Source organism: Symphalangus syndactylus, chromosome 6, assembly GCF_028878055.3.
Source record: "Symphalangus syndactylus isolate Jambi chromosome 6, NHGRI_mSymSyn1-v2.1_pri, whole genome shotgun sequence".
Classification (NCBI taxonomy): domain Eukaryota; kingdom Metazoa; phylum Chordata; class Mammalia; order Primates; family Hylobatidae; genus Symphalangus; species Symphalangus syndactylus.
In genome coordinates this window covers 9,954,991-9,971,267 of record NC_072428.2, presented here as the reverse complement: position 1 = coordinate 9,971,267, position 16,277 = coordinate 9,954,991, and the positions used below count along the sequence as shown (strand labels likewise).

The window sequence follows — 16,277 nt, the reverse complement described above, 5'->3', positions numbered from 1 at the left end:
GTCAAGCGTGGTGTGGGGTGTGCCTAAAGTCCCAGCTACTCAGGAGACTGAGGTGGGAGGATCACCTGAGCCTAGGAGGTTAAGGCTAGAGTGAACTGAGATGGTGCCACTGCACTCCAGCCTCGGTGACAAAGTGAGACCCTGTCTCAAAAAAAGAAATTAAAATTATTCTCTGAACTGATATTTAAGCGGTTTAGGAAAAAGTTGTTTTTTATCTTGAAAAATTATTCCCAATGCAAAAGTGTAAAATATCGTACTAAGTAACAAAAAATTGACCAAAATGGCGTATACACATTGATAGCTATAAAAATAGATTTTAATTTTATTTCAATTTATGATGTACGTGTCTAAGGGTTTTACAGACCCTTATTTTTATTTCCCTAGTAATAAGCCAGTCATGATTTATTTTTATTTGGTAGTGTCTTTTCTTCAGTTAAGTTCTCTGAGATTATTTTTAATGCTATGAGTAAGCAAGCTCCAAAATACCATAGCTTATGTGAGGCTAGGTATTAGCTTCACAATGTAAAATGGACACATGACTAGGGACTATTAGGAAACTCCTAAGTCAATCTAGGGAATCCAGTGATGAAGTGGCTAGCAAGCTAAACTGTAAAGATCAATAAGGTCAGTTTTTATGATGCTGAGCCATTCTTAGTAATGCAGATGGGATTTAGAGGCCAAAGGACAGATGCCACAGTTAAATAAAACATCTTAATTAAAATTATTACCCAATTTGATTGGAAACAAACTTATACAAATAGTAAGTCAACAAATGTCTCCAGTCAGATTTTCTTTGAATAAGTAAAACGGAGATAACCTATATAAAATATATAACATTGTAACCTATATAAAATGTCTCAAATATGTAAGTAAATTATATATTAAAATAGGAAAACACTATAAAACACATTTTATATATTAACCTCACAGTTTTACATTTATAGTTTTATATTGCCTTTCTGACTCTCGTTTTCATTCTGGTCCTGGTCGTTACAAGTTTTGTTTCATCTTGTTATAATGTGTATAATGTTGTAAGAACACAGCAAGATAATAGTAAGTAAATAAGTAATAAGCAAATAAATCAACTCAACTAAGTACTTTAGGCCTAGTGCCTCACTTTCTACATAAGGCCTATAAATTTTGTTACAACTGACATCTACTGAAATTTATAAGCTATATCTATGCTGAATATTAACAAAACAGAGAGAAATTTACTTTGTACAATATATACACATCTATGCCAAGGAGTTGTTTTAAAGCAAACAGCAAACTAGGCCTACCATTTTTGATAAATTTTGTTGATCTGTATCTAAAAAGGAGTGTTACTTACATGTCCTGCATATTGTCCAAATTTCTTCCTTAGCCCAACAGCCAGGCCAGTAAGACATTTTGCTGCCAAAGCCACCAACATGACATTGGTGTCCTTTCCAACAACCTACAAAGGGGGGTAAAAAGGAAAACAAAATAGTCACAGCCATGTAGAAGGGTATAGAAATTTTATTCTCAAAAGAACTCTAAGGCCGGGTGCGGCGGCTCACATCTGTAATCCCAGCACTTTGGGTGGCCGAGGCGGGTGGATCACCTGAGGTCAGGAGTTGGAGATCAGCCTGACCAACATGGTGAGACCCTGTCTCTACTAAAAATACAAAAATTAGCCAGGCATGGTGGCAGGCGCCTGTAATCCCCGCTACTTGGGAGGCCGAGGCAGGAGAATCACTTGAACCTGGGAGGCAGAGGCTGCAGTGAGCCGAGATTGCACCATTGCACTTCAGCCTGTGCAACATAGCAAGATGCCATCTCAAAAAAAAAAAAAAAAAAAAAAAAAAAAAAAAAAAAAAAAAAAAAAAAGAACTCTGAAAGCTCTTATGCTAATATATGACCAATTTTATTTACTACAAGAGAGGAGAAATTCTTCTTTCATTGTATCGAATTTGGGAGCTTCCCTTCATTATGTTTAGTCTTCTATCTTAAAGTTCTACTAATAAAACGTAGATAAAACCACAACATTAAATTGCTCACTCTCCAGTAGTGGCAGTCTGGGCTGTCAGCACTGTTCAACTGTGCAGGAAATGACCCTGATAATGGCAGAGAGACTAGAGGTCTGCTGACTTTGCTTTGGGACAAGGAAAATGAAAAGACAATGTATCTCTAAAAGACATCACAGGGCAACAGCTCTAATATTCATAACCAAGAAGCACCAGTAGAAACTGCTGCAGGTACCTTCAGGAAATCCATGGGGACTCTAAATTGTGAATGCTATTGCAACCATTCTTCTGAGGGAGCTTCTGGCCTTGAGGCTGCCACTTCAGTCATCTAATGATGGTTAAGCTTCGATTCAGAGTCTCAGTCGATTCTCCTCTAGCACTGCTTATATTACTGCACTCCTATGCCACAACCCACAAAGCCCAGCACTTATCTAAACTCACGGGTAGTAGTTGCATCTGCGTCAATTTAACAAGATACTGACTACGACTGGGTTTCTTCCTGGTGAGATTTTACTGTGGTACACTGCCCAATCAGTTGGTGTTAAAAAGCTGCTTTATTATATAATAATATAGGCAGTGTGACATGTGCCTGTAGTCCCAGCTACTTGGGAGGCTGAAGCAAAAGGATCACTTGAACCTGGGAGGCAGAGGTTGCAGTAAGCCAAGATCGCACCACTGCACTCCAGCCTGGGCACCAGAGCAAGACACACACACACACACGCACACGCACACGCACACACACACACGCACACACACACACGGCTGCTTTATTTATAAATGCCCCCAAACTCTTTTTTCACTCTTTTCAGAGCAAGACACACACACACACGGCTGCTTTATTTATAAATGCCCCCAAACTCTTCTTTTTTCACTCTTTTCGCAGCAGGAGTAATGCCTCCAATCTACTTTGAATTATATCTAGTCCCTACAATCTGGTGTTCCATAAGCAGAATGCTTTATTCTAGATTCTCTGCATTAAACAACTCCTAACATGCAACATGCAAGAAGTTCTACTTGGCACTTACATGCACTCCTTAAGTGCTGAGGAATAAGGATGAAGAAACTAACATTTATTAAAAAAACAAATTAGGCACCAAAATTTTGTAGGCACTTTATAATCCTTTTTATTTTTATTTTTTTATTTTTTGAGATGGAGTCTTGCTCTGTCACCCAGGCTGGAGTGCAGTGGCGCAATCTCGGCTCACTGCAAGCTCCGCCTCCCGGGTTCACGCCATTCTCCTGCCTCAGCCTCTCCGAGTAGCTGGGACTACAGGCGCCGCCACCAAGCCTGGCTAATTTTTTTTGTATTTTTTAGTAGAGACGGGGTTTCACCGTGGTCTCGATCTCCTGACCTCGTGATCCGCCCGCCTCAGCCTCCCAAAGTGCTGGGATTACAAGCGTGAGCCACCGCGCCCGGCCAGCACTTTATAATCCTTTTTAAATTTAATTTTCACCCAAACCCTATGAGTTAAGTACTATTATTATTTCAACTTTGCAGATTCACAGCCAGGCATGGTGGTTCACGCCTGTAATCTCAGGACCTTAAGAGGCTGAGGCGGGAGAATCGCTTGAGCCCAAGAGTTCAAGACCAGCCTGGGCAACATAGCGAAACCCTGTCTCTACCAAAAATAGAAAAATTAGCCAGGCATGGTCGCACACGCCTGTAGTCCCAGGTACTCAGGAGGCTGAGGCAGGAGAATCGCTTGAACCTGGGAGGCAGAGGTTGCAGTGAGCCAAGATCGTACCACTGCACTCCAGCCTGGGGGACAGAGCGAGACACTATTTCAAAAACAAAAAACAACAAAAAAAGTGCAGATTTCAAAAAGAAATTTTTTTGAGACAGAGTCTGGCTCGATCTCAGCTCACTGCAACCTCCCCCTCCCAGGTTCAAGCGATCTTCCCACCTCAGCCTCCCGAGTAGCTGGGACTAAAGGCACATGCTACCACGCCTGCTAATGTTTCTATTTTTTGTAGAAACAGTTTCTTCATGTTGCCCAGTCTGGTCTTAAACACTGGGCTCAAGCAATCAGCCCACCTCGGCCTCCCAAAGTGTTGGGATTACAGATGTGAGCTACTGTACCCAGCTAGATTCTAAAAATTAAATAAAGATTAATGTGCTTACAGTCAGGTAGTTAGCAAATGGTAATACTGTGTGATTCAAACCCAGGTCAATTCTGACTCCAAAGTTTTTGCTCCTTTTATTAAGTAAAGCATGTTCTCCCTCTAAACTTGTGTTAAGTCCACTTTCCTTACGAGAGGATGAAATCAGGGTCCTAATAAACATTTTGTTAAATCTCTAATTACTATACGTCTATGGAGAAAAAATTTTCCATTCATTTCTGTATTGAAATCACTACTGGTATTTATAAATGTTCTGATTATTTTTCCTTATCAAAATACCTCTCAGATATGATTTAGATGCTAGGCTTTATATTTAGCATCTAAACATATATTCTAGGAATGGACATCAAAAACATGTAAGACCCCATTCCAACAAATTCTAGTTCAACGAATCTGGGATGAAATTTGGACATCAGTATTTTTATATGGCTCAAAGGGTGATTTTGTCATATGGGCTCAGTTAAAAAAACTATCATTCTATTCCTTTCTTAGGAGAATACCTCTCCCTATCCATTGTTGGAAGAGTAACCAGTGGGAGCTAGACTCGAGACACTCATGATCTTGATGATAGTACTGAAGAAGATACTGTGAATCTGTTAAATTTCAAGATTGCAAAGGCTCAGATAAACTTATAAGTGAGCAATGGACCAGATACCCTAATACAATATCTGCCTGTCACACTCATTGACACATATCCCATAAACAAGTTATTCTCAACTGGGAAATGAGAGTAGAGAAGATGGAAAAGCGTTTATTTTTAAGAAAAGTAACATATGAGAGGGGACTCCATTTCAGAGGTAAGAAAAACTCAGTGACTTCTGTCTTTTCAGTAATTTCTGTTCTAGACCAGGGAATGGAAGCTTTAGCTCATAATCTCAATATAATTTAAACAATAGAAATTTTGTACAGTTATAAGTGCTGTTACTTTTCTCATAAATTGAGGCCTACAGTATTAAAACACAAAGTGCTTTAAAGTAATTATCAATTGGTATTTATATTTAATTAGAAATGAAAGCCACTAGTTAATAATAACTAAACAGAAGCACACTGTTGACAGGAAAGGAAACAAATTAATGAAACCCATTATGAATTAGTGTTTAGAAAACTACGATGAACACAAGCAATAATTAAGGGGGGAAAAGTAGAAAGAACAAGTGAAAAAAGATTAATACCACATAGAAGTCTAAAGATTATATAAGAAAGCACTTCGAAAATCCAAATATTAATTTAAAGATAAATAAATTATATATATATATAAAAAACCAAATGCCCATAGGCATAGATAGGCAAATGACAAAATCAAAGAAGCGATGAACTGGGAGGGAGGCATCTTATAAATAAAAGAACTATAGGCCGGGCGCAGTGGCTCACGCCTGTAATCCCAGCACTTTCGGAGGCTGAGGCAGGCAGATCACTTGAGGACAGGAGTTCAAGACCAACATGATGAAACCCTGTCTCTACTAAAAATACAAAAAAAAAAAATTAGCTGGGCTTGGTGGCACGTGCCTATAATCCCAGCTACTCGGGCGGCTGAGGCAGGAGAATCGCTTGAACTCGGGAGATGGAGGTTGCAGTGAGCTGAGATTGTGCCACTGCACCCCAGCCTGGGTGACAGACCGCAACTCTGTCTCAAAAATAAATAAATTAATTAAAAATAATAGAAAAAAAAAAGAACTATAATCTGTGAGAACAGGAAAGCCCACGGAATATGCTAAATCAGGTGACAAAACAGTTTAAAAATAATTTCAGGAATATCATAAGAAATTTTAAAGTGAATGCCTTTTTACTACTTTCATTAAAGGAAAAAAATTGAGAAATTAATGGCATTACTTGATTTATACAATGCAAAGAAGAGATAATTATGGAGGGAAAAAGGATTGGTCTGTAATCTGTTCTTCAATCTCATCCTCTTTTTTTCCATTTCACCATTTCCCCACTTTTGTTATGTTTCTAGGAAGTCAACATAATATGAAGTTTGTGTGTACATATAACTAAAATCAAGTACAAAAAATAAAATGTCAGCTGGGCACCGTGGCTCATGCCTGTAATCCCAGCACTTTGGGTGGCCAAGGAGGGTAGATCACCTGAGGTCAGGAGTTTGAGACCAGTCTGGCCAACATGGTGAAACCCTGTCTCTACTAAAAACACAAAAATTAGCTGGGCGTGGTGGCAAGTGCCTATAAATCCCAGCTATTTGGGAGGCTGAGGCAGAAGAATCACTTGAACATGGGAGGCTGAGGTTGCAGTGAGCCGAGATCGTGCCACTGCACTCCACCCTGGGCAACAATAACGAAACTCCATCTCGAAAAAGAAAATAAAAAAAAAAATAAAATGTCTCTGTCACTACTTAAGGCAAAAAGAAACGAAAATGTCTTGTTTCAGGTTAATTTTTACAACTGAAGTTAACTTTTCATTGTTTTAAATACTTCAGCCACAAAATTCAGTTTCTTTTCACTTGTTTGTGGTCTCTGATTGATTCCCTCCACCCACCATGTGAAAAGGGAAAGAAGTTTCTACTGCTACCCTAGATCTCTCAGAAATCTACTGTCTGTCTACTCAAATATAAAATCCATGATGCTCTCTCTTTATATAGTACAGCAAGAGATTATATTTACATTCATAATGCCAATGGAAACCACAGAACTGTCTTTGTGTGAGAAGCTAATATCCTTAGAAAATACATGTAGAAAACACCTAATACTAATGATAAGGAAAAAGAAAAGGTTTTCTTTGACACATCGAGAATTCAGCGCCAGAGCAATAAGATTTCTAATAATAATCATATGCTGGAAGAATTGACAGAGAATCTGTAGCTCTCCTCATATGCCACTGGAACCTGACTTTCCCTGTCTCAGTGCCCTCTACTATTCCCCTTCCCATTCTTTCCTCACAGGTTCCAGGTTGGTAAAACTCTTTTTCCCCTAGAGCAATTCTCTTTTAATGTATTTTACACGAGTGTAACTCTTCAAGATGGAAAACTGATGACTGAACAAAGATTTCACAAATCATATCTCTGCCTCCAAGTCCCACTGGAGGAAAGCCTAGGAAGGTTAACTACTAGAATATAGTTGATCCTCATCATTTACAAATCCATATTTGCAAATTCGCCTACTTGCTAAAACTTACTTATAATCCCAAAATCAACACTCATGGTACTTTCCTGGTCATTCACAGACAAGTTCAGAGCTGTGAACATTTTGTGTTGTCTATTGTGCACATTCCCAGCTGAGGTTGACAAGATAACACTCTGCCTTCTTGCTTCAGCTCTTACACCATAAACAAGTGTCTTTTTCATGGTTTATTCAGTGCCATGTTTTTGCATTTTTGTGTTTTTTGTTGGTGCTTTTGTTGTTTAAAATGGCCCCTAAGTGTAGTGCTGAAATGCTGTCTAGTATTCCTAAGTGCAAATAGGCTGTGATGTACCTTACGGAGAAAATACACACGTTAGGAAAAGCCTCAGTCAGGCATGAGTTATAGTGTTCTCGGCCAAGTGTTCAATGTTAATGAATCAACAACATATATTAAATATGCTATCTCCAAACAGAATAAAACAAAGTTATGTATTGATTGATGGAAATGTTGTGACCAAAGGGTTGCAGGATCCTAACCCTGTATCTCTCTTAGAAGCAATGATTCAATATTCACTAATTTAGTGTTCTCAGTGGCGTTACAGGATGTAACTACTACAAGTGATGACTTAGATGTGCGTATAATTAAAGATCAACTTCCTCCCATCACCATTGTAATCCTCTGTGATTTCAGACTGAGGGAGCAAACAAAACAAAATTTTCATTCTTGCTGTATTCAAGAAGATGTTTTCAGAGTTTGTTCTTAAGCACTATAATCATATCCACAGTGTCTGATCTATACTTACAGGTTTCATAAAAAGTTACTACATACAAAATGTCCACCAGCAGCATTCAACTTGCTTGGACCTAAGCAATACCAAAAGATTATTTTTTAAAAATGTTTATCTCTTACTTAGTACTTGCCTGTTTCAGAACTGACCACATATTCCTATACTCTTTACTTTACATACTGATACAATATAGTGTGTTATCATTCGCTATCTTCATGTTTAATATTTGTCCAATTAAATACAGCTAACTTAAATAGCTCATCCTATAGAATTACAAAACTGGAATATGTAGTTCCAGATCAGCAACTCTCTTTTCCTAGAGAGTTACAGAAGCTATCGAATAGCATAACTAAAGTCAAAGAGACAAAAAACAAAGATTGAAAATGAAACTAACCCACAACAGTAATTTAAAACAACCCTTTAAAAATGTATGTCTGTAATTCAAATACCATCAATAATGCTCCTTAAGTGGCAATGTATGTGTAATTAAAAAGATGACTGATGAGAAATTCAAACACCTGATCGCTGTTACAATACCAGTACTGCAAGTCCTCATATTTACCTTCTTTAATGCTTTTACTAAATCTGCATAATCGCCAGCTTCCAGTTTGGGGTTTTTTACTAGTACTTCTACAGCCTCCAGGGCCTCTTTTCTCTCTTGCCATTTTTTTGCCTCCTGCAAGATACAATATGAGTCATTTGTAACAGAAAATAAGAGAGCAGAATAAAAGTCTACTTTTTGCACTCTGCTAATTCAAAGATATATAATTTTTTAAAAAAATTATAAAACTGGCTGGGTGCAGTGGCTCACGCCTGTAATCCCAGCACTTTGGGAGGCTGAGGCAGGCAGATCATGAGGTCAGGAGCTCAAAACCATCCTGGCTAACACGGTGAAACCCCGTCTCCACTAAAAATACAAAAAATGAGCCGGGCGTGGTGGCAGGCACCTGCAGCCCCAGCTACTCAGGAGGCTGAGGCAGGAGAACGGCATGAACCCAGGAGGCGGAGCTTGCAGTGAGCCTAGATCGCACCACTGCACTCTAGCCTGGGCGACAGAGCAAGACTCTGTCTCAAAAAAAAAAAAATAATAATAATAAAACGTGGAGGCAATCAGAACATTTTGTTCATATATATAAATTTTTGTTCATATATAAAAAGTATTTTATAAGATGTTATAACTAAAGTAATATAATAAACAAACAGAATGCCATAGACGTTTCATTCTCATTTTCTAGGCAAACGTTAGTAAGCAGATGTCAAACAGAAAACATTAATAGAAAGCATTTCTAGCCCACCCATCTCACAGTAGCACAATTACAGAAGAGGAATTTCTACACTGACAACATTAAAAAGACCAGAAAAGAACAATCACATAACCAACAACCCACTACTACAGTGGTGGTTGGGATAAGACTGTGTTTCTCAACTGGGGATGATTTTGTTTCCTAGGGAACTTCTGGCAGTGTTTGAAGACATTTTTGATTGTCATGACTTAGGGAGATGGTATTACTGACATCTAGTGGATAAAAGCCAGAGATGCTGCTGAACATCATACAATGCACAGGACAGCTGACAAAAAATGTCAACAGTGCTAAGGTCAAGAAACCTTGGAGTAAAGTAGTGGCAGCAGAAATGGAGAAAGGGGAGGGATCCGGAGATCTTTAGAGTCAAAAACCAGAGAGAAAATTAGAAAAAGGAAGTCAAGAATGTTCTGGTTTTATGGCAAGACGTGTTTAAAAAAAGTGCTATTATATATATGTACAAAGTAGTGTGGGAGCAAAGAGGAAGAAGCAACTAACTCACTCTACTAGGGAAGATATGGGATGGAAGGGGGTGCACCAGGCAAGGGCTCAGCAGAGTATTCTAATTCTATTCAAGTAACTATTTTACAAGAAATAAATGAAAGAAGTTTAACTATTACTTACAATTTTGTCATAAAAGTCTTTAGGAAGTTTGGAAAGGATTTCTACAGCTTCTAAAAGCTCATAAGCATCTATTTGTGGCACTTCATCACCATCATCACCACCTTCAAGGAGAAAAACAACACAAACCTTAAAAATGCTTAGAATTGTTTTACTTATCAGTTATCAGTCCTTTCACAACCCCAATGAAATTTTAATAGAGAAGGGACCAGAGTTATTAAAGCTACATGCAACTTACATTTTATTAAAGGCAATTCTACAAAATATGCCTAATGAACACAGATTCTTGTGGCAGTGCCAGTTCTTGCTAATTTTTGCAGAAACCAGTGTTTAAAATTGGCTTACCTCCTTCAGCATCTCCACCAGCAGACTGTTGTTGTTCCAATTTAGCTTCTAGTTCTTGTTGGGAACGAAGAAATCGAGTAGGTCTAGGAGCACTTGTTGGCAGTTTGACCCATTCTTCTTCTAGTTCTTTCAACTGCAAATATCATATAATATTTAAATAATATCTGCATCTCGACCATTAGTTAACATACTTAATACTTACATTTATTGACATATCAGGACCCAATTTCTTTCTTTTTTTTTTTGGAGACAGAGTCTTACTCTGTCACCTAGGCTGAAGTGCAGTGGCATGATCCTGGCTCACTGCAACCTCCACCTCTTGGGTTCAAGCAATTCTCGTGCCTCAGCCTCTCGAGTGGCTAGGATTACAGGGGTGCACTACCACATCCGGCTAATTTTTGTATTTTTAATAGAGATGAGGTTTCACTATGTTGGCCAGGCTGGTCTTGAGCTTCTGACCTCAGGTGATCCTCCTGCCTCAGCCTCCCAAAATGCTGGGATTACAGGTGTAAGCCACCGTGCCTGGCCTCCAATTTCTTGTTTATGTGGCTCTACCAGGGCAAACAAGAAAAGATTAATTATTTCATTCATTGAGAGACAGGGTCTCAACTCTTTTGCCCAGGCTGGACAATTTTGGCTCACTGCAGCCTCCACCTCCCCAGGTTCAGGTGATCCTCCCACCTAAGCTTCACGAGTAGCTAGGACTACAGGCTGTGCCACCATGCTTGGCTAATTTTTTTTATTATTTGTAGAGATAGGGTTTGTCATGTTGCCCAGGCTGGTCTCGAACTCTGGGCTCAAGTGATCTGTCTGCCTGGGCCTGCCAAAGTGCTGGGATTTTAAGTGTGAACCACTGCACCAGCGGAAGAAAATACATAATTAAATTATATTTCTTTTACAGCATAAGTCAAACCAACTTGAATTTACTATAAGGAAGACATATGTCTAAGCACTAAGAAAGAACAGTAAGTCCCACTTTTTAAGACACTCTTATTAGTTCATTAATTCGGATACATTTACATCATCAGAAGAGTCTCCAAAACCAATTGTAATAAAAAGCCAGAAAGAATGTACTTCACACAGATAATAAGTTCTGCCACCCAACAGAATTGCAGAGAAAGTTAGCTATGCTCAGAAAAGCTGATTTCAAAATTAAGAATGAAAAATAATTATTTTTAAGGACAGAATATCAACAACGATAGGAAGAAAATATTTTCATATTAACCTTATGCGAAAGCAACCAGAAAACTTTTTGTCTCACCTGAACAGAGTTTATATTTTGTAATGGGGGTCTCAGAGCATCCCGAATCCACCTGTAAATCTCCACAGCAATTAGTTTGGCTTCATCTCGAACAGCCTTCTCTCGAGACTCAAAGAGTTTTGGCAACACTTTGATAATTGGCTTAAGCAAGATGATTTTGGAACCAAATTCACTACAAGTAAAAAATTGGGGAAAAAACTGTCAACATGCAATGCGATTAAATAAAGCATTAGCTTTTCTTCATTCAAACATAGTTCCATATCTACATATTAGAAGAATTATATAAGTTCAGTTTTTTTAAGGCAACAAAAGAAAAGGAACTCATAACCGCTTACCTACTAAGGTGTTGTTCTTCCAAGAATATTATTTACTGTGTAGGGCCCAAGATAATATTACCATTTAAAACAAACTTTCTAGGTAAGCAGACTAGGAGTAATTAAAACCTATAAAGGATCAACATGTTTAATACCTTTTTTTTTTCTTTTTCAGATGGCATTTTGCTCTTGTTGCCCAGGCTAGAGTGGTATGGCGTGATTGCAGCTCACTGCAACCTCTGCCCCTCCGAGTTCAGGTGATTCTCCTGTCTCAGTCTCCCAAGTAGCTGGGATTACAGGCGTGCACCACCACGCCCAGCTAATTTTTGTATTTTACTAGAGATGGGGTTTCACTATGTTGGCCAGGCTGGTCTCGAACTCCTGACCTCAGGCGATCCACCCGCCTCAGCCTCCTGAAGTGCTGGGATTACAGGTGTGAGCCACCACGCCCAGCCTAATACCTCAAATATATATGTATATACATATAAAAGCTCATAAATATAAACTAGTTTATAAATATTTAGATGAATGAAATCTACTTTTAATAAACCTTTAATAGCTCCTATAATTAAAGTGATTCATTTACCTAGATAGATCACAAATCCTGGCAGTATTTTGTTCCTGACTTTGTGGCTATCATACTATAAATCTGGGCATGTTAAATCTTTCTTTGCTTCAGTTTTCTATGGGGAAAATGTTGCATTTTGACTTGTTTCAAAAAGCATATTTGGCCAGGCGCAGTGGCTCACACCTATAATCTCAGCACTTTGGGAGGCCGAGGCAGGTAGATCACCTGAGGTCAGAAGTTCAAGGCTAGCCTGGCCAACATGGTGAAACCCTGTCTCTACAAAAATACAAAAATTAGCCAGGCATGATAGTGGGCGCCTGTAATCCCAGCTACTTGGGAGACTTAAGTGGAAGAATCGCTTGAACCCGGGAGGCACAGGTTGCAGCGAGCCGAGATCGCGCCACTGCACTCCAGCCTGGGCAACAGAGCAAGGCTCCGTCTCAAAAAAAAAAAAGAGTGTATTTAACCTTACATATCTGTCATAGATTACATTTTCAAGTTCCCAACTGGCCAATTTTAGCTATCTAATATCACTATTAACATTTGTGAGTATCAGATTCTGGAGCAGGAGAGATTTATTTATGAAAGAACACTGAAATTCTGTATGAGTAGTAGGACCCAAATTATTATTTATCTATTATCTAATGTGCACAAATTTATCTCATGTGAGCAAATGCAACAAAATTATTCATTAGTAGCTACTAGTGTACTCCAACGATTTTTTTTTCTTGGTTTTTGTTTTTAATTTTTTGGAGACAGGGTCTCACTACGTCATCCAGGCTGGAATGCAATGGTATGATCACAGCTCACTGCAGCCTCGACCTTCCCTGCTCAAGCTATTATCCAGACTCAGTCCCCCAGGCAGCTGAGACTACAGAGGTGCACCACCATGCCCGGCTAATTTTTTTTTTGTATTTTTTTGTAGAGACGGGGTTTCTCCTTGTTGCCTAGGCTGGTCTTGAACTCCTGGGCTCAGGCAATCTGCCTGCCTCAGCCTCCCAACCCAAAGTGCTGGGACAACACGGGCATGAGCCACTGCTCCTGGCCTTAATTATTATTTTTGAGATAGTGTCTCACTCTGTTAACCAGGCTGGAGTACAGTGGCACAATCATAGTTCACTGCAGCCTCACCTCCTGGGCTCAAGTAATCTTCCCACCTCCTGAGTAGGTGGGACTATAGGCGCAATAAAAAAAGAATTTTTAATAAGACACCTGGCTATGTGATATAGTTTAAGTACAAATATCACGAGAATAACCTACATAATCTCTAAGATTTCTTTTAAAATGCCTTTATATTATTAAAAAAATAACATTTTAACATGGCTCAGCTGACCTTTAAGATTAAACAAAAAATAAGAAATTATAGTGGCAATAAACCATTTTGTTTTAGGGGTATTTAACATGGTGCCTGAAGAACCTAACATTTGAGATTTCTTAAATCTTCCTATATATTATTACTGTTTCATCTGAATCTTTTTTCTCTATCCTGGCCTCCTTCTCTAAGAAAAAAAAGATGGAGCAAGTCCACATGGAAAATAGACACCTTAATAAAATAAAACCTAATTTTGATACTAAACATATTACTATAGAAAACACAAAAGCGTACTAGAAACCTGTTTTAGGTACCACAAAAGTTTCTGGTCACCTGACGCTCTCACTAACAAAGCTTTAGCAAGCTCTGGAACCCAGGATCAAGCAGTTTGGCCTCAAGGTTCTTGAGGGTCCCAGAGAGCTACCTAGTTAAACTATAGATTCCGAAATGCTTTAGGACAAATAAAGAACCACACAGAGATGGGACTACATAACAACATCTATGAAGAAAACATGAGATATACCTAACTTGTTATTTTCCTACCCTTATTCTCCCACTTTAGCTAAAAAATGAAATAACCAGAGTGCACAGCACTCCAGACTAGAAACTTGTAATTTAAAGGTAGAAGATCATAGGCCAGGTGTGGTTGCTCACATCTGTAATCCCAGCACTTTGGGAGGCCGAGGTGGGATCATTTGACGCCAGGAGTTCCAGACCAGCCTGACCAACATGGTGAAACTCCATATCTATTTAAAAAAAAAAAATTAGCTAGGCGTGGTGGTACTCACCTGTAGTCCCAGCTACTCAGGAGGCTTGAGGCACGAGAATCGCTTGAACCCAGGGGCGGAGGTTGCAGTGAGCTGAGATTGTACCACTGCACTCCAGTCTGGGTGACAGAGCGAGGCCTTGTCTCAAAAAAAAAAAAAAAAGCAAAAGATTACAGTATTTTTTTAAATTTAGACATCACTAAGGACACAAAAGATTTATTGATATAAGCATAGTTCTGATAACTAAGACAAGTCACTAAATTTCTTTTTTTTTTTTTTTTTGAGACGGAGTCTTGCTCTGTCGTCCAGGCTGGAGTGCAGTGGCGCAATCTCGGCTCACTGCAAGCTTCGCCTCCCGGGTTCACGCCATTCTCCTGCCTCAGCCTCTCCGAGTAGCTGGGACTACAGGCGCCCGCCACCACGCCTGGCTAATTTTTTGTATTTTTTAGTAGAGACGGGGTTTCACCGTAGTCTCGATCTCCTGACCTCGTGATCCGCCCGCCTCGGCCTCCCAAAGTGCTGGGATTACAAGCGTGAGCCACCGCACCCAGCCTAAATTTCTAAGATAATAGAATGAGCATACTGTTTACTACTCAGAAAAACATCTGCTTGCTATATCGTAATAGGGTAGAAACAAGGAAACTTCATTCACATAAGAATCTAAGCAAATCAAATTTTATACAAGTACATTATGAACAAAGCAAAAAACAATATTAAAGACCTATAAATCAAAGATCATTCAACAAAATTCAAGAGTTTTTATACTTTCACAGAAGATAAATACCAAAGGAAACATTTTTTTCCAAGATGCAGGTCATACACAAAATCATGAGAGGTGAGGTGGATGATCTTCATTCTGTGAGGATTTCACTACAGCTGCTTTCTAAAATATCTCATATAGACAGTACTTGGGGACAGGATATCAGATTAGAAGAACTGCCAAATCTGAACAAACTAGTGATCTAATTCAGATTTCCATAGCAAATTACCACCATTTGTTCCTGAAAGAGATCCTATTCACGAAAAATTTCATGGCCAAACAAGAAAGTCTAGGGTTGAAAAAAACTTACTACATAAGAGCAAAAGTTACTTTTCTATTTGCTTTCACTGTGCTTCTCTTTAAAGGCATATAGCATTTGCTTCCACTTTACTAAAAAAGGCACCTAAATAAAGGTTTGCTTTAGTCCACAAACTATATCTTTAGCCAACATCTCAAAGTATAGACTTCGAAAGTCTATACTTAAGATAGCAAGAGAAAAAGAGCTGCTTAAATAACCTGAGGAGTAGTTTTCCAACAAAAGGCCAGTACTTTTCTTTTCAGTGCTTTTCCACCAAAAGGCCAATTTTTAAAATGTATTTATTTATTTATTTTTGAGACGGAGTCTTACTCTGTCACCCAGGCTGTAGTGCAGTGGCATGATCTTGGGTCACTGCAACTTCTGCCTCCCAGGTTCAAGTGATTCTCCTGCCTCAGCCTTCCCAGTAGCTGGAATTACAGGCATGCGCCACCATGCCCAGCTAATTTTTTTGTATTTTTAGTAGAGACATGTTTCACCACATTGGCCAGGCTGGTCTCAAACTCCTGACCTTGTGATCTGCCTGCCTCGGCCTCCCAAAGTGCTGGCATTACAGGAGTGAGCCACTGAGCCTGGCCATATTTATTTATTTTTTAAAGAGACAGGGTCTTGCTCTCTCACCCAGGCTGAATTGCAGTGGCACAATCACAGCTCAGTGCAGCCTAGAACTTCTAGACTCAAGGAATCCTCCCCACCTCAGCTTCTTTTTTATAGTGGCAGGGGTCTTGCCATCTTGCCCAGGCTGGT

At 39.1% G+C, this 16,277-nt stretch overlaps 1 protein-coding gene across 3 annotated transcripts in view; it reads right to left on the bottom strand.

The window, feature by feature from the left end:
* Window positions 1-16,277, bottom strand: part of CKAP5 (cytoskeleton associated protein 5) — a 107,815-nt gene that overhangs the window by 60,168 nt on the left and 31,370 nt on the right. For 2 of the 3 annotated variants that reach the window (XM_055281683.2, XM_063640826.1), the window contains exons 5-9: window positions 11,494-11,665; window positions 10,233-10,365; window positions 9,891-9,991; window positions 8,528-8,641; window positions 1,331-1,435 (exon numbers count right to left, since the gene is read on the bottom strand). In XM_055281683.2, coding sequence (XP_055137658.1) covers window positions 1,331-1,435; window positions 8,528-8,641; window positions 9,891-9,991; window positions 10,233-10,365; window positions 11,494-11,665 — 625 coding nt within the window. Of the gene's footprint in view, window positions 1-1,330; window positions 1,436-2,220; window positions 2,479-8,527; window positions 8,642-9,890; window positions 9,992-10,232; window positions 10,366-11,493; window positions 11,666-16,277 lie in introns of those variants that run through there. The other variant, XM_063640827.1, reaches the window with a different exon arrangement.